The sequence below is a fragment of the Squalius cephalus genome, assembly GCF_949319135.1.
Source record: "Squalius cephalus genome assembly, chromosome: 12".
NCBI classification, from domain to species: domain Eukaryota; kingdom Metazoa; phylum Chordata; class Actinopteri; order Cypriniformes; family Leuciscidae; genus Squalius; species Squalius cephalus.
The window spans coordinates 37,233,822-37,256,237 of NC_137133.1; the positions used below are offsets into that span (position 1 = coordinate 37,233,822).

The following is a 22,416-nucleotide window of genomic DNA, read 5'->3' on the forward strand; positions in this document are numbered from 1 at the left end:
AGTTGAAAACTAAAGATTCATAACACTATATTCACATCGGTTGTACAAAGGTTTGGGGTCGGCAAGATTTGTTTAATGTTTTTAAAAGAGCCTCTTCTGCTCATCAAGATTGCGTTTATGTGATTAAAAATACGGCAAGAAAATGTGAATTATTATTAAAATGTAAATCAGCTGTTGTCTATGTGAATATATAGTAAAGTGTAATTTAATCCTGTGATCAAAGCTGAATGTTCAGCATCATTACTCCAGTCTTCAGTGTCACATGATCCTTCAGAAATCACTCTAATATGAGGATTTTATGCTCAAGAAACATTTATGATTATCATCAGTGTGTGCTGTTGTTTGCTGTGTTTGCAGGATAAACCAGGCGCGTGTGTATCTGCAGGCGTATAGAGTGGGATACAAGATCCAGTGTCCCGACAAAACCACAAGATGAACCACAAAACAACAACGCCAAGTCGAGTAACAAACACTTACAGGGAGCCAAACACAACACAGACACACTCACGGCAGAATAAACATTCTTCATTGACCCTGATTTAACATTCATGATATTTGATGTTTCCCTCATTAAAAAAACATTGTTTCCTTCATCTCAGTTGCATGAGATTTTGTGACACAAACAACTGAGCTTGATTCGGTTGTAATGAAGGAATGTGAAGAATAAAAAGCCACACACAGGGTCTTCGAAAACTGACAATTATAGGGAAAGGTGAAAAATTAATTTTTCAATAAAATAAATAAATACGACATAAATCAGAAAAATTTCTTTTCGTTTTTATTCTAACGAGCAGATGCCAGAATTCTGCCTCTAACACCCAGATCATTATCCAGAAACAACTCACATTTAATTTAGAACATCATTAAAGTCATTTTTTAGAAACATTTAATATTTCATATGCAAGCTAATGGTAAAGTTGAGTAATTTTGTGGTAAATAGGCAAAAAAGTACCACATATCCCCCTCAACAGCATAAATGTGTAGTTTAGAAGTAAAAATATTATATATTTGTATACATTTAAAAAAATAATAATAATTTTTATACAGTCAGTAAATGTGTGGGTTCTGATGGAAATCTTAAAATGTTCTTCACACTAATTTTTTTTTTTTTTTTTTTTAAATGTTCTTTAGAGAAGCAAAAATTATTTTATGGCATCGCTGCAAAAAAAATAAATCCTGGAATCTTTATTTTTAAGAGTGTGTGATTGTGTATATTGGCTTTTGCATGTGTATTATTATTATTATTATTATTATTATTATTAAACTAATAAAGATATTTTTGTGACTTTTAATTCGTTGTGTGATCCTCTTTGAACTACTTTGCAAATGTTTAAACAACAAAGGAAGCAAAACCTTTTTAAAATGCTGGTCACTGCTCACTTCTGTTTACATCAGCAGTGTGAACGTGCTGAGGGTCAAAGTCGCAAGAACATCCATAAGTAGCCTACATAATCAAATTCACGAATATTACACCATTTAAACATTATCAATAACACATAGGCTACTGAGTTACTAAAACACTCTTTTGTCAAAGAATACACTTGTTTGTTCACAGTTTGAACGTTCTTGTTTCCATTTGTTTAATTTGAAGATCTGAGGTGAATTATCCATTGTTGCTTTTACAGCTACAAAGCTGGAGCACTAAATGATATTCAAAGTCACATTACACGCTTTTAGCATTAAATAAAGCACATAAACAGTCCCTGAGATCATCATCGCCACACTTTGTGTTTGTTGTTCCAGCGCGACGTCGCAGAAAAATAGAAAGCGTTTCTAAACTAGAATCGTCGCGTGTCGCCGTCGCGACTGGTTAGGTTAGGACAAACACTCTGATCAACATGGAGAAGAACCTTTTATCGCGTGTAGTTAGTCATCGACTCAGGGGCGTAGAATTTAGTAGGGACGCTAGGGACGTGTCCCTACCAATATCCAGTGACACTGATATGTCCCTGTCAATAATTTCGATCAAAACTTAATGTTGTCCGGTTGTGTCTTGTGTTTTTTTTTTATGCCTTAGGCTTATTTTATTTAATCAGGAAACATCTTATTTAGATTAAAATCTCTTACAAGAGCGTTCTGAGAAAAATCCGCAATTCACGGTACACAAACGGTTAATATCTGAGTCCCGCCTGCTAACACACATCGCTAAACTGATTGGCTTTGTTTTTTTTTTTTCTAACTTGTGAGAGGCTCTGGTGTGAAGCGGCAATGCTCCTCCGAAGGAAACCTATGCGGTAAGCTAGGGAGGAATCAACAGTTCTGTGCACAAAAATGCGGGACAAATCAGCTTTTACTACTGTATTACAATCGCGGGATAAGCGAACAATCGTTAGTTTTAGAGAGAGAGAGAGAGAGATTGTGTATGCCTAAGTGTGTGTGTAACACTACATTATAGGGACAAATGTCACCACAAAGATGGCAATATCCGAAATACTTGTCCTTGTGGGGATTTATTTATTTATTTATTTTTGGAAAACAGCTGAAAATGTAAAAATGCAGAAAGTTTTCTGTGATTAGGCAGGGTTAGTGTAGGGGGATATAATATACCGTTTGTACAGTATAAAATCATTGTCTGTAAAAAGTCCCCATAAAACATAAAAACACAACATTGCTTGGTCTTGCAGGGATTAAAGTTCTCCGTCGCTACGACGGATTTCCGTTAATTGCGGGTTCCAGTCTGTCCTTAAAGTCTTAAATTCACTTTTCATAATTTTAAGGCCGTAAATAGGCTTATAGACTTCGCTCATGGTCCACTCCGGGTTTTCCAATTACCGCACTCTAAAAACTGCTGGGTTAAAAAATAACCCAACCTTAACCACACCGCTGGGTCACTATTGGACAGAACACGCGCTGGGTTGGTTTGACCCAAGTGCTGGGTTTTACCATTTAACCCATATTTCTGGGTCATTCATTTGACTCAACCAGTGGGTGAAATTAACCCTCTTGCTGGGTTAAGTCTTACTCATGTGCTGGGTTATTTCTTGTCTCATTGCCTTAATAAAATTAGTAACAAATATTTGTTATATTACGAATGTAAAATAATTATTATCTCTGTAATACAATAAACCAGAGAGGCCACAGTATATGTGATTTCAATCTCATTTAATTTTTTTTTAATTTTATACATTTCTTTAATACTTCTCGTTATTGAATAAAAATGTTACTCAATGTCAAAGGTCTGACATGTCCCCCTCATTTCATCCCTGAGGCACAGAATGTGCAGCAATTCACCAGTCATCTCATTTTGTAAATATTCAACCATGTTGGTCCTCACCTGTTGATTACACAAGTCAAGTAGAGTCATCTTTAATTATATAGCACTTTTTACAATACAGATTGTATCAAAGCAGCTTCACAGTAATACTGTAACATGAAAATAATACAACAAAGTTTGTTTCTAGAAGAAAATTGCATCATCGTCCACCTTAAGGCAAATCAATAATATTGTATATTAAATGTCCCCAACTAAGCAAGCCAAAAGCCAAGGCAACAGTGGCAAGGAACCAAAACTCCATCAGGAGACAGAATGGAGAAAAAAACCTTGGGAGAAACCAGGCTCAGTCGTTCAGTTCTCCTCTGGCAATCGAGCGAACAGTGTATGATTATGATTCAGGCAGCATTACAGGTCAGAGGTCAGATTGAATAAGAAAATTCAGAATATTTATCCAGTTCCATCTGGTTGGAAGTCGGAGTCATCACACGGGTATGGAGACGAGTTTGTTGAGGATCAGTCGTGTCGATGAGATGAGGCCTTCACAGGGCTGATGAGGCTGGCCCTTCAGGGATGCGTCATGGATGGGTCCAGGCGCAGGTCCACCTTCTGATCTGGATATGGCCTGGATCCGGCTGACTTCAGTAAACTTTAGAATGAACAGAAAGACAAAAATTAGCATAGATGCCATTCTTCTTATTAAATAATGAGTACATCAGGTGTTATAGGAAAGTGTCCCCGGTTCCGGCTGACCTATGCAGCCTAATAATCATTTAACTGATTTGAATAATAGAAATGTATAATGTTCTATATGAATGCCAGGTAAAAGATATGCGTTTTAGTTTAGATTTAAACTGACAGAGTGTGTCTGCTTCCCAGACAATCACTTAGAGTGTTGCAATAAAACTGACATGCAAGTTAAGTTTTTTTTGTGGAAGTATCAATTTATTATTGAATATGCAATTAAAATATTGCAAACATTAAATGACCAAATGTGAAAAACAAACAAAATGTGTATTCAGTATTTGCAAACTGAATTATAGTAATAGTAATAAAAGAGTAATTTGGACAAATATTATCAACATTAAGGCATTCAAATAAAACATTACTTTATTAAAAGTAAAATATTACTGTAATGTTGATAGTGTCTTTAACGTTAAAACTCACAAACCCACAAAGCTGCTCGGTAATCTCCTGACTGGCGCTGATGGTCGCCTCGTTTAGATGTTACACACAATAAAATACTTCGGGTAGGCTATCATGTAAGTTTGCATTTTTTAAGTTTTAAATATTGACGATCATTCGTTCAACTAAACGGGTATCATTTTCTTCTCAAAACTGACGCCTGTCCATTTATTTCTCCTTTCCTCAGTCGCTGTATATAAAGATTGCAAGTCATAACCTACATAATAAAAACTAGGCTATATCAAGCTCTTGAAAGCCTTTTTTTGGCAGAAACGATGGTTCGAGACATTACAGAAAACACACGCAGACTGTGCTGGAACTTACCTCAGTCACTTCTTCTGACGAGTATTTCTAAAACTACGCCAGCAGACTTTTCACTCACAACTCTCTAGCTAGCCTACATAAGAGACTCATTTCCCGCTGATTTTACGTGCGAGCCCTGTGAGGAAAGTGCGCGTATGGATTTCATACAAAACGCTTATCTCACTTTTAAATACGCAACGTCCACAATGAATAGGCCTACGATAATTACATGATGAATTTAGAATTTAAACTGCATATTTCAAAAAGGCTGCTGACATAGCTGGTTTAATTTCAACTAAGGATTTAACGTGGCATTTTGTCAAAAATTCTAATCGGCTAGCTGTGGCTATTTAATGTTTCACAGAAATAAATAGTTACCCCTCACACTTCCATATCAAAGACTGTATGTTGAACAGTGAAATTAGCTTGGTGCTACCACCACAACTTATTAAAAATATAGGTAAACATTCATATTAACTTACCATAAAACACTGCCTGCTCCGAGTGGCGTGCTCCTCGAGTCAGAAGTGAAGAATCCAGAAAGTTCCGCAAAGAATGAAAAAAGTAACCAGTTGCTGGGTCAAAATAACCCAACCAGTGGTTTATTTGTGAATGACCCCCTTACAACTCATTTGACCCAGCATGATCAACCCAATAATGTGTTTACAGTACCCCAAACAGCCCAACTTTTTGACCCAGCACAGTCAACCCAACAATTTGTTTACAGAAACAACCCAGCATTTTTTTGAGTGCGCTCACGGAAAGTGCATGTCAGGCTACAGCTGAGCGCTGAGGTAGAACTACATTTCAGTGACACACTTATAATGCAGGTAGGGCTGGCCGATATATATCGATATAAAAAATATATCGATATATTTTTAAAATGCGATATGGAATTAGACCATATCGCATCGATATAGTTCAAATTTGCGCTGTGATCCTTGCTCCCCGCGCCGCCGCTCCTCCTTTTCCACTCTGCGTGCGTGTTTAGAGCATGTTATATTATGAGAGGCGAATCATGACTACTTCAGAAAACCCAGCACAATAGGAACTACCAGGCAGGCAGTGACATAAGTGTACGCTGAAATAAAGTTTTTCACCTCAGAAAAGCGGACTTTCTTGTCCTGTCAGCCGTTATCCTGTACTCGTAGCGCACACTCAATTGCACGCGCAAATGCGGCGGCGCGCGCTGTATATCGCCTCACTGATCAAGTGCAAAAGAAACTACGAGCATGCAACGCCGTTACGTTGTAAATTACACGAAATAAAAGTAATGCAGGTATGATTCTCATTCTATTCACCAGGAGCAGTTTCCATGTTTCATTAACAGTTATTGTTAATATTGTGTATTCACCATGGTAACTGTCGTTTCCATATTAACCCCAAAATGCCACAATTTTTCTTTGTGTTATTTTTTATATTTTTAAATGACTGTAGTGGCTCATACAGTGGCGGTTCTAGACCATTTCAACTGGGGGGGCCAAGCTGGGGCCAGTTGTACTGTTAGAGGGGTCAGTTACATTTAGACCTTATTATTGTCATATCATTTTCTGCACTGCACTGTAGGCATTAACAGGCAAAATACCATGTTTGCAATCATTCAACAATGTATTTGCATTTCCATTATATTTTTTACATTTGCATTACATATTCAGAATCAGTCATATTAACTGTATTCTACGATTTTTGTGTTTTGTTTGCAAAAAGATCAGCAAATTCATCTAGATTTAAGGCCTTTGCCCTCCTTGACTCAATAGAACACCTACATTGCTTAATCTGTCATCTGACATTGTGGACCTGAGATAGGTTTTCACCAGCTTTAGTGCATACAATATAATATACAATTAAATTATGCTTATTTTAAATGTATTGTGCAGGCTAGGTATAAAAAATATAGGAAAAAACATGATAATATGAAACGCTTCAAAACAGAGCGCTTATGCGCATCGCGGGTGCAGAATGATGTGCTCAAAGCAACGTGAGGTCACAGTGTGCAGCGCTGCGCTGCACAAGTGCGCATTTAAAAGTTCACGGCACAAAGCGAAGAAAAGTCGAGCGCACAAATCCTAGTGTATATCTGTCCAACAGTTTATTGATCATTTGTTTCTTCACAGTTTTAAATACCAGTTATTGTGCGTTTGATGCCGATTCATAGTCCTTGTGGCGTGTGAACAGGCACACGGTAGCGAGTCGTTTAAAAACAGCAACAAACATAAAATACAAATACACAAAATAAAGTCATTTTATGCAAATCCACAGCCTTTTATCTACAGATCGTGCATTATAATGTGAATCATATTGGAGAGAGTTTTACCGTGCATCCTGCTGTAACCGGAAGAGGCGCGCGCGCTGTTTGAATACTGAATGGAGAAAGATTGACAGCCGCAGAGGAGGGAAAACGAGTTTCCATAAACTTTAATTAAAGATGTAAATAGACTTTTGTCCCTCACATTAAGCTATGGAATGGCTTCAGATGACTTTGCGAAATTATAATCAGACTCTCTCAGACCCAAGTCACCCAAACTGACGTGAAAACGAGGCGCAGAAAAGCGAGCTGTTTGCATCCCTGTTTAAGTAAAAATACTCAGCACCATGAGTTTGTTGATCATATATTTTATCCTTTTTCAAACTGCCACAAACTAACAAACGGCCAGGTTCTAACGTTACACTTCTGTAATGCATTTAATACAAATACAACATATTAACAACTTTACTCACCTCTATATTTCCTTCTTTGCTTGAACTAGGCTATAATATTTGCGCAAAACGTCCACCAACTTCTGAATAGAAAAAAACCCTGCAGATCCGATTTAAACAGTCCCTCTAGGGTTACATTTGTGTTCCGTGTTGCCACTGTCTAATAACGGATGTGAAAAACAACGATAGCAAAAAATAGTTTTGTAAAAATTATTTCACACTCCACATTTAGGGGGGCCACAAGGGGGTCCAAGCTTGTTGTCACAGGGGCACTGCCCCCCCTGGCCCCCCTCTAGAACGCTCATACCAACATTGTATTAACAAAAACTAGTTTGGGACTGCTATTTAATAGCTTTAGCATAGGCCTAATGTTTATTTATTAGTACTAGTCTTTACTATTAGTCATATTCTTACAATTTATGTTAAGTAAAGGGGAAAAGTAACTTACTTGTATGTGTTAACAAATTTTGTGTAAACGTGTTATAATTTGCCTATATTATATATATATATATATATATATATATATATATATATATATATATATACAGGGGCGCAACTACACAGTTTCAGAGGGGTATGCAGCAACAATTTTGGCGCCCCCCCCCCCCCCCCCAAAAAAAACCCAAAGAAATAAAGAACTGTGCCATGTAGTCTAATGAGTGAACGAGTGATAGTTAACAGATTAAATAAGTACAAAATTGTCATTGATTAATCAAATAGAAGTATATTTCACAGTGATGAATCCACTGCTGAGACCTCTGTCCCTCTAGGGGGGATTTGGGGGCATGCCCCCCCGTAAGAAAATTTTGTGCTTTTTAGTGTTGAATTCATCAATCTGGTGCACTTTAAGAGTTCAAAATTAAAAGCTCCAACCCATATTCAGTGAGCAAATTAAACAAAGAAAAATTCAAACCTTTTTTAGTAACAGTGTCTGTCTACATTAGACTGCTACATAATAATATAATATTAGTCCCATGATAGTAATAGCCATATTTTGTAAAACAAATGCACTGAAAAATAAAGGAAACTTTCATAATTAGTTTTGTACTAATTTCTATACTTAGATGTGATTGGGCCAGCCCAGTGTCAATCAAGAAAAGAACCAATGGGCCGCTGATCTAGCCTATGTGTTTAATGAAAAATGTTAACAAAAAAAATAAAAAATAAATTTTTACTAATGTATTACAACGGCACTTACCCAGCGCCGCCAATTTAAGCAAAACAAAACAAAACAAAACGAATGGGCCGCCGATGTACTAGTTTTGTGGGCCACTGAGACAAAGACAAAAAAAAATAGCCTATTAGATGTATCGGCCCAAAAAGCACGTCGGCCCACCGGGAATCTCCTAGCCTACATGCGTGGACGTCACACTTTAAATCCTACCTGTTGCCTTTCATCGTCATTGGTTTGAACCATAGACTGCAAAAAAATACGCACCTTTACAGGGACACTGAACTCGTGAACCGCAGTCCATGAGCTGTAAGATGGCGGTAAGAGTTTTAACGTTTGACATTCGGTTTCACGCCCTTTAAACTCTGCACATTTCATGTTTTCAGCTCAAACCAACTCAGATATACATAAACAAACGTCCTTTGCAGCACATTTACTTAAAGAAATAAAACATATATTAATTAGTCCTATAAATCAGTGAAATAATTTAACTGCGTCCTGTTGGCTATATAGGCCAATTGTAGCCTATCCCTTAAAACTCATCTTTGATCACCAAAATGACATATTTAAATGTTTTTCCCTGTGAAAAATGTCTTCATGCCTTAAAATAACTTGAATGTAACTCTACTTGCTTCATTACACAGATTCATGAATTTGCGAATGAGCCTGTAAATCCATGAAATGCACAGACTCAGAGTTTGAATGAATGAATGAATGAATGAAATATTTATTTCGAACAATTAATAAAATAATAATAATAATAATAAAATTTAAAAAGACAGCAATGCGTATGAAATATCCATACAAATAAATAAACAAGTTTTAGCATGATAATCAACCTGTTCGAAAAGGGATAGAAGCCCTAGGCTTATCAAGACCTACCTCCAATAACTACCCATACCAATTCACATTCAAACAAGAAAAATCAAACATAACGTTTTAAAGGGGACATATCATGCTAAATCCACTTTTTTAGCCCTTAAATGCATTTTGTTGTATATTTGGAGTGTTTAGAAATACAGAAAAGTTGAAATTATTCTCTTCAGGTGCTTCGTTGATATCTTTATATTCTGTTTTGGCCTTATTTTTCAAGCTGTTCAGATTTTTCTGTTATCTATGACGTTTTTCGAACTATTACGTCACAGTATTTGCAGCGGAACTGCCAAATAAGGAAATTGACTTCCAGCCCAACACTTCGAGCAATCCGCCATTTTTATTTCTCGCTGCAATTTTATAGTCCAAGCTAAAAGATGCAGAAGTTACGAGAGGGTAAGTTAAAATGTTGTTGGATGTAGTAACCCACACGCTTCATTACACCGTCTAATATAGATGAACTGCTGCGCTTGTGACAGGGCGCATGTTTAACTGAAAGAACGAGCAGAGAGACCCGGTAGCGCGCACGCTCTCTCTCTCTTCGGAGCCAGGCGAAAGTGTAAACAAGACACCGTCTCCAAACTAGATGCTGTCTTGCTCTCTCTCCCTCGCACATATTAATCAAAATAAATCGACACGGTGGTAAAAGGTCGGAAGACCAAAGTTTCATGTGTAAATACAGTAACACACCATTGCGATACATCCATATGAAGACGTTGTTCTGCAGGTTCGTCGTCTTCATTTTCATCTCGCTCCGGCTCCGACTCTGGCTCGAACATGTAAGGCTGGCTGGACAAGTCTTCCGTTGTTGACATTTTGTTAATAACGTGTGAATAAAAAGTTTCTGTGCCGCTAGATAATCGTACCTCTGCTATCAAACTACAAAAATGGCCGAACGGGGTGGAGTTGAACCGAGTGTCACCTGGAGAGGGGGCGGGGTATGAAGTGTCTCAATTGTATTTAAAGAGACCGCACCAAAATGAGTTGCTCTCAGACGCACATCAGAAAAGGGGTAGAAAAGGGGCCCGTGGAGCTATAATAATGAGGAATTCAGACCCAAGCATTGCAGTTCTGCTTTATATAGACTACAAATGTATGATTTATATGTAAAAAGGAACGATTGAAAAGCATGATATGTCTCCTTTAAATAATAAAACAATTAAACATAAATTTAAATAATGCTTTATCTTAATATTAGGAAAAAAAAAGCATAAACAAATACCATTTCAAGCAGCATTTACAACCATAATGAATTATCATTCACCCTCTCCACTTCTGTATTTATCAAAAATAAAACTTTTGTACCTTTTTTTAAATTGCAACATATTAAAGGTCCCGTTCTTCGTGATCCCATGTTTCAAACTTTAGTTAGTGTGTAATGTTGCTGTTAGAGCATAAATAATATCTGTAAAATTATAAAGCTCAAAGTTCAATGCCAAGCGAGATATTTTATTTAACAGAAGTCGACTACAGTGAACGGCTCGTTTGGACTACATCCCTCTACTTCCTTCTTTAATGATGTCACTTGAACCGTTTCTTGACTAACCTCCGCCCCACAGGAATGCTCCCTCATCTCTACCGAAATTCGTTTATGTACTTGCGCACTTCTTATAACTTACTGTTTACTCAGCTCTTACGGTGATTTTCTGAAGTAAAACTGACGCTTCATCTTTTGTGTGATGTACAATAAACTTTATTAAACTCATCAGTACATGTTTGATCATCATTCAGACAGCAGACTTGTAGGCTAATAAATAATAGATACATACAAGCAGATGACAAATACGTTATAATAACCGTAATTAAACTACTAAACTATACCTGTTCCATCTCTATACAGCACTCTGACTCTGTAGGCATTATTGTCTGACTCGAAATGAACGCCGTTACTGAGAGTTTCTGATATTATCATCATTCCGTGAGATGAATTTGTCCTGAGAGACTGAGCGCGAGCTCATGAAGCTCCGCCCCCTGTGTCGTCCAGCAGCACCTCATTTGCATTTAAAGGGCACACACTAAAACAGCGCGTTTTTCTGAGCCCCAAAAAATGACAATTTAAACATGCTGTAAAAAATGATCTGTGGGGTATTTTGACCTGAAACTTCACATACACACTCTGGGGACATCAGAGACTTATTTTACATCTTGTGAAAAGGGGCATAATACGGGACCTTTAACACTTTGTTTGATCGAACTGCTCAGACCATTCCACAAAATCACCCCACAAATCGAAATACACATACTTTTGAGTTTTGTCCGAGTCCTATGTTGACTCAAATTTAAATCCCCTCTCAAGTTATAACCCCCAACCCTATCTGTAAATAACTGTTGTATGTTTCCAGGCAACTGTTTATTAATTGCTTTATAAATTAATTGAGCGGTCTTAAATTTAACGAGATCATTAAACTTTAGAGTGTGCAATTTTAAATATAGTAAATTAGTATGCTCATGATATCCTACCTTATTTACTATCCTAATTGCTCTTTTTTGTATTGTGCTTAATGTTTGTAAGGTGGTTTTGTAGGTGTTGCCCCATACTTCAACACAATAATTTAAATAAGGCAACACAAGTGAACAATACAAAATAAAAAGTGCTTTTTTACTCAATACATGCCTTGCTTTCCCCATTACTCCAATACTCTGCGCTACTTTTGTTCTAACATATTTAATATGTGGTTTCCAACAAATTTTATGATCAAGAATCACACCCAAAAAATTATTTTCATACACTCTTTCTATTTCAACATTATTAATCATAACTTTTACTTGTGTGTCGGTTTTACGATTACCAAACAGCATAAATTTGGTTTTATCTAGATTTAATGATAATTTATTTAAGTCGAACCATATTTTTAACTTATTAATTTCTGATGTGACCACCTCCAAAAGCTGATTTAGATTTTCCCCTGAACAGAATATATTAGTATCATCAGCAAAAATCACAAATTTTAAGAGGTTAGTCACCCTACATATGTCATTTATGTACATGATAATAATAATAATTCTGGACCCAATATTGACCCCTGTGGTACTCCACAGGTGATACCCAAGCACTCCGATCTGTAATCAAAGTTTAAAGGGGGGGGTACAATGGTGTTTCATGTATTCAGAGTTGTTTACAGTGTTAAAGAGATGGATTCTCATGCTTAACATGGCCAAAGTTTTTTAAAAATATTTTGGACGAATAACGGAGAATTTCTGTGCCGAAAATCTTACTTCCGGGTTGGTACAAGTTTCGGCTGGTTTTTTTTCGACCGTGGATCTAATGACGTAGATCAGAGTGGAACTCCTTATATGAGCATTTCTCCCGGAAAAGCGCGCCCGCGCACACGTCGACCAGAGGAGAGCGAGACCGCGCACATCAACGCGCTTCAACAGGAAATCATCGGCAGCGCTGCATAGTGTTCCCAAAGAACCCAGCGTTAGGAACAGTGGATACAGATTGTTTTTCCGGGGCAACGAGTTGTGTAGACTGTTTGTTCCCTGCATTTCGACGATGAATGTTTTATAAACAAAGCCCAGATCGACGGATTCTCTCTGTGGCTCTGGCTTCGCCCACACGGCCCGCCTCCAGACGCTCGTTTTTTTCCGGAAAGACTCGGTACAGCCTATCTTTCTTTTATAAATATAATAAAACTAAAGACTTTTTGGAGATATGAAGGATGCAATACTACTCTATAGGTACTCAAGATTAACAGGAGATTGAGTGAAAATGAGCATTTCACCCCCCCCTTTAATGTATGAAAACGAATGTCTAACAAATGTCAAACATTAAACTAACTTTACTTGCGTTGATGAAAGTTAATGCAGTCATATATTAAAAGTGTGCCTTAAACTGAGGTGTTTGACAAAAGGACGTGGACAGAAGATCTGAAGAAGACAACCAGACCCCCATCAGACATCAGACGAGGAAGAGACTCGTCTCATTAAACAGGTGAAACACATATAAAGTCATATAAAAATCTTATCATGATTTTTACTGAAAAAGAATGTAAAGAGATGCAGTAAAATGGGTAACACTTTACAGTCAGGTTACATGTGTTAACATCAGCATGAACACATTTCAACACGTTCTTTGATGTTGCATAAAAGGGTTTATCTTAATGATAAATCATATAGTTTTTTAGGTATTTATCCTTAAGAAATGTGTTTATTGCTTAATGAAATGAACGGAATGGAAAGACATCATAAAGAATAAAAACATCTTAAGGTTAATTCCTAAATTTACTAATACATTATTAAAATCAAAAGATGTATGTTTTAATATTATTTAATAGACATCAACTAATGAGCTGTTGTATTTTTTTTTTTTTAACTAACATGAACGGATATTAATTCTATAACAGATGTATTGCTCTTTGTTAGTTAATATTAGTTAATGCATTAAGGACATGAAATTTTATTGCAAAATATATGAAAAAATATATGTGTTTGGAAAGAAAAAGTATGAATTACCATTTTTTGTGGAAATTGTTTTATATCTGATACCGCATACATTTTTTTTTATTATACATTTACAGTGAAATATTTTTTGGAAGTAGAAAGTAAAATATTGTAAAGTGTAACATTCCTTGCATGACCGAATAATCTTTTAGGCTGTTTAAATATTGAGTTATGTTCATATGGGAGTTCATGTAACATACCATATGGATTATGACATATCAAGGCAGAAATAATCACAGAATACTTGAATTCTCAGTTATGCTTCCTTTTAGGATCAACTTTGTTTGAAATTTTTCCTAAAATTAAATGAATAATCATAATATTAAAATATTAGGCTATTATAAAATATCAAAATATATTCATATTAAAATTATATATAATACTATATTTTATAATAATTATTATAAATAATTGTCTCAGATGTTTCTCCTAAAATTTAATTAATAAATATGAATATATTAAAATATTATTATAAAATATTAAAATATATTGAAATTATATATAATACTATATTTTATAATAATAATTATTATTATGATTTATTTATTCATTTTAATTAGTAAAATCGAGGAAGTAAAAACAGACGCGAATGCTATCACTGGTTATGATCCAGTAAGAGTGTAGAGCTATAAAATGAATATGAAGAGCAGCTCAGATCATTTGAGGAGTATATCATAATAATCTTTTAAACGTCTCATCTGTTCTTTCACAGGGAGTGAATATGAGTGCGTCCTTTAAGAAGCTTCTGGATTTGAGTTCGGGAGACTCTCACAACGCTGGAATGAAGCCAATAACCTTTGTTAGACAGGTCTGACGTTTTGTTAATTGTTGCTTAAATAAGTGATTGAACATATATGGCTGAACTGCAAATGAGCATGTGTCCAGTGTCCTGCACTTTGGTTTTGTAGAGCAGAACGACCCGTTATAATCGAATGAGGTCAACGTGAAAATATGACTCTTAAATGATTCATCATGTTAATCTACAGGACAAAATGTTTCACATAATCATTCATTAATAACATGGAACAACCTTTACTTTTAAAGTCCCCCTGTGGTGAAAATCCAGCTTTTAATGTTGTTTATATGTGGTGTTTTTAATATGCTTTAAAACAAAGCATGTGTAAGTTCATAAGTTGTAAAGAGTATTTTCTCCTTAAAACTGCAGTGAACCAAAGACAGTCTCAAAAACACGCTTTGAAATTTTACCTTGTAACCAATCAGGGGTGCGTTTCCCGAAAGCATCGTTGGCCAACTATGGTCGCAAGTTCATCGCAATGTCCATTGAACTCTATTGGTAACGACGGAACTTGCGACCATAGTTGGCCAACGATGCTTTCGGGAAACGCACCCCAGATCAACGTGTGATCGTCAACCAGTGGATCTCTGAGCTGAGTGAGTGAGTGGAGGCGGGGCTCATTTGCATATTCATAGAACCGCGCATACTAAATGAGGCAAGGGTGTCGAGTTACATTCAAGATATTATAAGGCATGAAGATTTTTTTTCCAAGGAAAAAAACGTGTAAATATGTCATGTTGGTGATCGAAGATGAGTTTTAAGGGATAAAATGATCGACTACAGGGGGACTTTAAATCACGTCACGTTGCTGAGACTCGTCACACGCTACAAAAAATGTTTTCTTACTCAGTATTTTTGTCTTGTTTCCAGTCCAAATATCAAACATTTCTTAAATCAAGATGCATTAAGTCTTGTTTTCTGGGGAAATAAATAAAAAAAGAAGTGAGTTTTTGCTTAAAACAAGCAAAATTATCTGCCAATCTGGTAAGAAAAATAATCTTGTTTCTGTTTGAATTAAGATTATTTTTCTGACCCCATTGGTAGATAATTTAGCTTTTTTTAAGCATCAACTCACTTAATTTTGATTAATTCCCCCGGAAAACAGGACATAATATCTAATGTCATTTTACTACTTTAGTAAATGCATCTTGATTTAAGAAATGTTTGATATTTGGACTGGAAACAAGACAAAAATACTGAGTAAGAAAAGCATTTTTGGCAGTGCACAACAGAATGTGTGGTGAATGGCGTTTCATGTGGACTTGTTTCAGGTCATCGCTGGATGTTTGTGTCCGAGTCTCTTGCAGAGCGACGCTCTTCCTCCTGACGCTCGTCTCAGAGCTCAGATGTTACTCCAGCACTTTGATGGAGGCAGTGTCGGTGAGATATTGTCTTTGTGGGAAATTATGATAGTTATATTACACGCACACTACAAAAGATTGGGGTCGGGAAGATTTGTTGTTGTAATTTATTCCTGTGATCAAAGCTGAATTTTCAGCATCATTACTCCAGTCTTCAGTGTCACATGATCCTTCACAAATCACTCTAATATGATGATTTGATGAACAAAAAGCATTTCTGATTATTATCAAATTATGATATTTTTGTGGAAACTGTGATAATTTTATTTCTCAGGGTTCTTTGATGAATAGAAAGTTCAAAAGAACAGCATTTATTTGAAATAGAAATATTTTATAACATTATAAATGTCTTTACTGTCACTTTTGATCATATTAATGCATCCTTGCTGAATAAAAGTATTAATTTCTGACCTCAAACTTTTGAACGGTACTATATACAGTATATATTTAATTTGAATGGCTGCATCCGAAATCGCGTACTTCCCTACTATATAGGAGGGTGAAAAACAATATAAGTGCGTCTCAATCAGCTCCCTAGTTCACTAGCTAGGGCACTGATCAGGGAGTCGGCCATTTTAAGGGCCGCCTCAATCGCAAAATCCGTCTAGTGCTCTGAAACCTTCGCTCCCTAAAAAAGTCCCACAATGCACCGCAAAAACCAGGGAGAATCGATGCTCATTATGTGTTCCCTTAACGGAAGTTAAATGACTAGATGTTTTTTTACAGTCAAACCATTATTTAATTATATTTCAGCATAAACATACATCACTAGACAGGTCATGAACATAACCTAGCTAACATTTATAACGTTGCACATTTGTACTGTAACAAGCAGAGTATTGATCATAGTTACAGTAACTAAAAAATAATGTCCGAATGATATCAGTTCTGGGGTTGTGCATAATAAAGAGTCATCCGTGTCCTAATGTGTCCGAATTCATGTACACCATATACTGATTCACTGTCATGTGACCTGTGATGCTCACGATCTGATTGGCTGTCTGGCCGCTTCACTCTTTAGGTTCATACACTGGGTCCTGTGGATCGATGTACGTGAGAAACACTATAGCAAAGTTTATTTCGCTGCGGGACGGAGGAATCCCATCCAGTCCGGAGCAAGTCTTCATCACTGTTGAAGCCCAGAGAGGTTTGATGGTACGATCCGATTTATGTTGTAAGCATGTAATCAGATTACTTTTTCAAGTAACTAGTAAACTAGTAAAGTAACACATTACTTTTTCAATTTACAACAAAATATCTGAGTTACTTTTTCAAATAAGTAGCGCAAGTTACTTTTTCACATTTATTGGCCTACAGCTCATGTTGAGAGAAATAAAGTGAGGAGGTGTTGTGTGTGTGTGTGTGTGTGTGTGTGTGTGTAAACATGATGGTTATTGTAGTTCTAGACTAAATGTGAACATGCATTTGCTCATCTCACTTGCACGAAAACATTCAGTATTCCTCAAAATTAATAAAAACAGTGAAATGCAATCTCAGAATTGTACGCAAAACTTTTATAATTAACTATATTAAATTACACAAATATACTTTATGTATTTAATGTCACTTTATTAACCAATGTCTTTGCTGCTGACCTTCAATGATCTAATTCAACTATACTAATGAGCAAAAATTACTTTAGATTAGATTTAGAAATAAGAGTGTTGAACTTCTTCTCCTGTCTCCTGTTGCTCTGTAATCCAGAATGGCTGAAAGGTTTGTTTGAGCGGCGCCCTCTACTGTACAGGAGTAAACATGCATTTACATCAGCCTGAGGATTATTCACTTCACTTTTGCTGTGAAAGGGCCTTTACATTTGCCAAAAATAGAACTTTTTTTCTTGTTATTAAAAAAAAAAACAAGCTAGCCCAGCTGAGAAAAAGTATTGCAAAAGTAACATAACGCATTACATTTCATAAAAAGTAACGCAATTAGTTACTTTTTTTGGGAGTAATGCAATATTATAATGCATTACTTTTAAAAGTAACTTTCCCCAACACTGGTTGTAAGAGCTTCAGTTGGGTGATTGATGTACGCAGGTGATGATGCGACTGCTGTGTCAATCAGAGGGCGTGTCTTCGGTTATGATCCCAGACCCCGCCCCTCACTCTCTGACACGCCTCCTGGAGTGGATGGGCATGGTCCCGGTGCCCTATCGGCTTCAAGAACAGTGTGGGTGGAGCTTGGAGAGGGCGGAGCTTAACAGAGTAATCCAGGCAGCGGGGGGGCGGAGCTCTCCACAGGCAATTTATATCAGTAACCCTGGCAACCCGACAGGTACGGGACAGTATATTCATGATGACTTTGCTGGTGGTTTAATACGCAGCATCACTGTGTATATTGTGATGATTGTAATGCACCTTTTATTTTGTAATGCACCTTACACTGGTGGTGGTTGAGGAGAGACCCCTGATATGATTGTAAAGCGCTTTGGGTGTACAGTAGTACATATGAAAGCGCTATATAAATGCCTCATTCTATTCTATTCTATTCTATTCTTTATTTGCCCATTGTAAGTCATTGCCATGTAAGTCCCCCTGTGGTGAAAATGAAACACGCTTTGAAATCGGTGTTGTTTCTTACGGTTACCTTGTAACCAATCAGATCAACATATGATCGTCAACGAGTGGAGCTTCTGTGAGTGAGTGGAGGCGGAGCTCATTTGCATATTCATAGAACAGTGTATACTAAATGAGGCAAGGGTGTCGAGTTACATTCAAGGAAAAAATACTTAAATATATAATTTTGATGATCAAAGATGAGTTTTGAGGGATGAAATTGTTGACTACAGGGAGACTTTAATTATATTTCTGAGAAGTACATAAAAAGTAAGCTGAAAGTATTAACATTTAAAATAAGTATATTAATAGCACACTTTTTTGTAAGGGTATTCTATGACACCTAGAGGGAAGTATGAAAAATGAATGAAAAATATCATAGTGTCTCCACAAAGAACCATAATACCGTGGTAGTTTTTGTAAGTGAATTGATATATTGTGATGTTAAATTGCAGGTTGATTGTGTGTGTTTTACAGGGCACGTCCAGTGCAGAGAGTCCATCGAGGATGTGATTCGCTTCGCTGCCGACGAAGATCTTTTCTTGTTGGTCAACGAGGGAAGTGTTTAGAGTGAAATCTTCATTATCTGCTTTGGTCACGTTTGTTTTCTTTGTAATCATCTCTTTATTGGGTTGCAGGTTTATCAGAACACAGTTTTTGCGGACGGCTCAGAGTTCGTGTCCTATAAGCGTGTTCTGGCTGAGATGGGATACCCTTATTCTGAGAGCGTTCAACTGGCCTCGGTTCACTCGCTCTCCAACGGCATCATGGGAGAGTGAGTTTTATGATGTCAGAGCTAATAAAACCAATTTAAAGTTATCTTCTTACTATCTCGTCTCTGATTAAACTTCATGAGCAGAAACAGTGTTAGAGTCTGAATCAGTTTAAACTTCAAAATTCAAAATTCTGATTCAACCGAGTACATTTGCATTTAATAAATACACAAATGTTCAAAAGTTTGGGGTCGGGAAGATTTTTATTGTTTGTGAACGATTCTCTTCTGCTCAAGGCTGCATTTATGTGCTCAAAAATACTGTGAAAATTGTGAAATATTATTCTAATGTAAATCATCTGTTCTCTATGTGAATATATAGTAAAGTGTAATTTATATCCTGTGATCAAAGCTGAATTTTCAGCATCATTACTCCAGTCTTCAGTGTCACATGATCCTTCAGAAATCACTCTAATATGATGATTTGCTGCTCAAGATGTCCATTTTGATTTAATGTTGAGTATTATGTTGGTCTATGTTCATTATAATGACCTTAATTTAACAGTAAAAGGCTGCTAATTCAATGCTGTTCAATGTGCTTGATGCAGGTGTGGTTTCAGGACGGGTTATATGGAGCTGGTGAACGTCGATCAAGCTGTGATGTTATACACTGATACGCTTCTGACGGGAGATTTGTGCCCTCCTGTGATTGGTCAGATCGCTCTTGATGTCATGGCTGATCCGCCCCGTCCTGGAGAACCTTCCTACACTTTATACACACAGGTACATGCAAAAACATTTATATTTATAATTTACATTGTTTAATAATATGATTATTGAATATTTAATATGATTCTTATTAATAATACATGTAAAGATTAGAAGAGACTCTGTATTCCCACACAACTGTAAAGGGTTGATTAAACATTACTTAATGTGTACAATAAATATGTATTTTTTAAGTGTGTGTGTGTGTGTGTGTGTGTGTGTGTGTGTGTGTGTGTGTGTGTGTGTGTGTGTGTGTGTTTAGGAGGTGGCGTCTAGGCTAAAGACTCTGAAGTGTAACGTTTCCAGGGCTGTCGAGTTCATTAATGATCTTCCGGGATTCAGCTGTTCATCAGTTCAGAGCGGAATCTTCATCTATCCGTGCCTGACTCTTCCTCACTCAGTTGTGACACACTCACAGGTACACACTCACACACACACACACACACATGTTTTAAATTGTTAAATATCTCATTAATATTAAAGTGATCGCTAGAATTTCCTGGGAAGTAAACCGTTTCCAAATTCTTAAGCGCAATTTCAAAATGTGCCTCAAAATAGTTGGACGATTGCGCATATGCTCCGTTACCTTTCCCTACCTTTACCCTAACTTTCCCGGATCCATCAACCAATTAAGCACTGGTTGTCGTGTAAACCTACTCTTAAATAGGAAGAATAATAATCAACTGAACAGGGAACAGGTGAGGTATAATCTGAAACCATGACAACTAATGAGTGGATCAAACTAAGGCAATAGCAGTGACAATGAAAACTAAGACTAAAACTAAACAAGACAGAGAAATAGAATATCACCATGACAACACCTTAGACGCCATATTGAAAAGCCAGATGAATATCAATATGTTGTTAAACAACAGTATAGTCCATTGAAAGCTGTATTTTATCCCTCACGGCCTCTTTTCCATTCTTGTCAAAAATTAAACATGGCGCTTAAACAAGGTCTACATCCTATTATTATATAATGGTGATGATTTACATTTATACATTTGGCAAATGCATTATCCAAAGCCACTCACTTTGCATTCAAGATAAACAAGGTATGCATTGCCTGACAATTTTTTTTACTGCCTGACAGTTTTCTTCACTGTATGTAAGAGAGCAGCTTGAACATTCTGTACAATATCTTCTTTGTGTTCCTTAGAAGACAGAATGTGATACAAGTTTGGAATCTCGTGAAGGTGAATTTTTTCTTTAAGGTGTGTGTGTGTGTGTGTGTGTGTGTGTGTGTGTGTGTGTGTGTGTGTGTGTGTGTGTGTGTGTGTGTGTGTGTGTGTGTGTGCAGTCTGTGGGGTCGTTGTACAGCAGGAGGTTGTTGGAGGATCAGGGTGTGTGTGTCGGGATCAATGAAGATCACAAACATTCACAGAGCTGCAGCCACTTCAGGTACAGTGACCTTTTTAGACATGCAGTCTACACACACACACACACACACACTCAACACCCTGTCACTGTGTGTGTTTGTGTGTGTTTTAGGTTGTGTGTGCTGATGCCATCAGACGAACTGGAGGAGGCTCTCCGTCGCCTTCGATGTTTTCACTTTCAGTTCCTCAAGGAATATTGTAAAATTACATTTAGTGCACCACAACAGAGTACTTAAATAAGTTGAATTAATGCACAAATTCATGTAGGCCTACAGATGAAACTGTACTTAGGTAATTCGTATTATGCTGCACATTTTCATGTAAATCATATTAGTTTGTTTTCTTTCATCGTCATGTCATTAGAAAATTGCAGCACAAACATTATGGGATATTTTATGGTGTTAGTTTGGTCAAATCATACGAATCAGTCTAATAAAATTAACATTACTCCACCCTGTTATTACTTACTCCACTCTGTTATTACTTAGTCCACTCTATTATTACTTAGTCCACCCTGTTATTACTTACTCCACCCTGTTATTACTTAGTCCACCCTGTTATTACTTAGTCCACCCTGTTATTACTTAGTCCACTCTATTACTCAGTCCACCCTCTTATTACTTACTCCACCCTGTTATTACTTACTCCACCCTGTTATTACTTTCTCCACCCTGTTATTACTTACTCCACCCCTGTTATTACTTAGTCAACCCCTGTTATTACTTAGTCAACCCCTGTTATTACTCAGTCCACCCTGTTATTACTTAGTCCACCCTGTTATTACTTAGTCCACTCTATTACTCAGTCCACCCTCTTATTACTTACTCCACCCTGTTATTACTTTCTCCACCCTGTTATTACTTAGTCCACCCCTGTTATTACTTAGTCCACTCTGTTATTACTTAGTCCACCCTGTTATTACTTAGCCCACCCCTGTTATTACTTAGTCCACTCTGTTA

At 36.7% G+C, this 22,416-nt stretch overlaps 2 protein-coding genes across 2 annotated transcripts in view; both read left to right on the forward strand.

The window, feature by feature from the left end:
- The window catches only part of LOC307168293 (uncharacterized protein), a 26,925-nt gene extending 25,905 nt beyond the window's left edge, over window positions 1-1,020 (forward strand). The window contains 1 exon segment of the mRNA XM_079888060.1: window positions 358-1,020. Within this exon segment, the coding sequence (XP_079744186.1) occupies window positions 358-436 (79 nt within the window). The 3' untranslated portion in view covers window positions 437-1,020.
- A 1,178-nt stretch (window positions 1,021-2,198) lies between these two features.
- On the forward strand, window positions 2,199-21,868 carry gptl (glutamic--pyruvic transaminase-like). The gene is made up of 12 exons (XM_079888061.1): window positions 2,199-2,234; window positions 13,295-13,374; window positions 14,596-14,691; window positions 15,951-16,059; window positions 17,062-17,195; window positions 18,080-18,317; window positions 19,076-19,155; window positions 19,237-19,373; window positions 19,919-20,093; window positions 20,341-20,496; window positions 21,379-21,479; window positions 21,570-21,868. Exons 3-12 carry the CDS (start codon window positions 14,605-14,607, stop codon window positions 21,691-21,693), a joined length of 1,341 nt encoding a protein of 446 aa, XP_079744187.1. The 5' UTR covers window positions 2,199-2,234; window positions 13,295-13,374; window positions 14,596-14,604; the 3' UTR covers window positions 21,694-21,868.
- The last annotated feature ends 548 nt before the right edge of the window (window positions 21,869-22,416 follow it).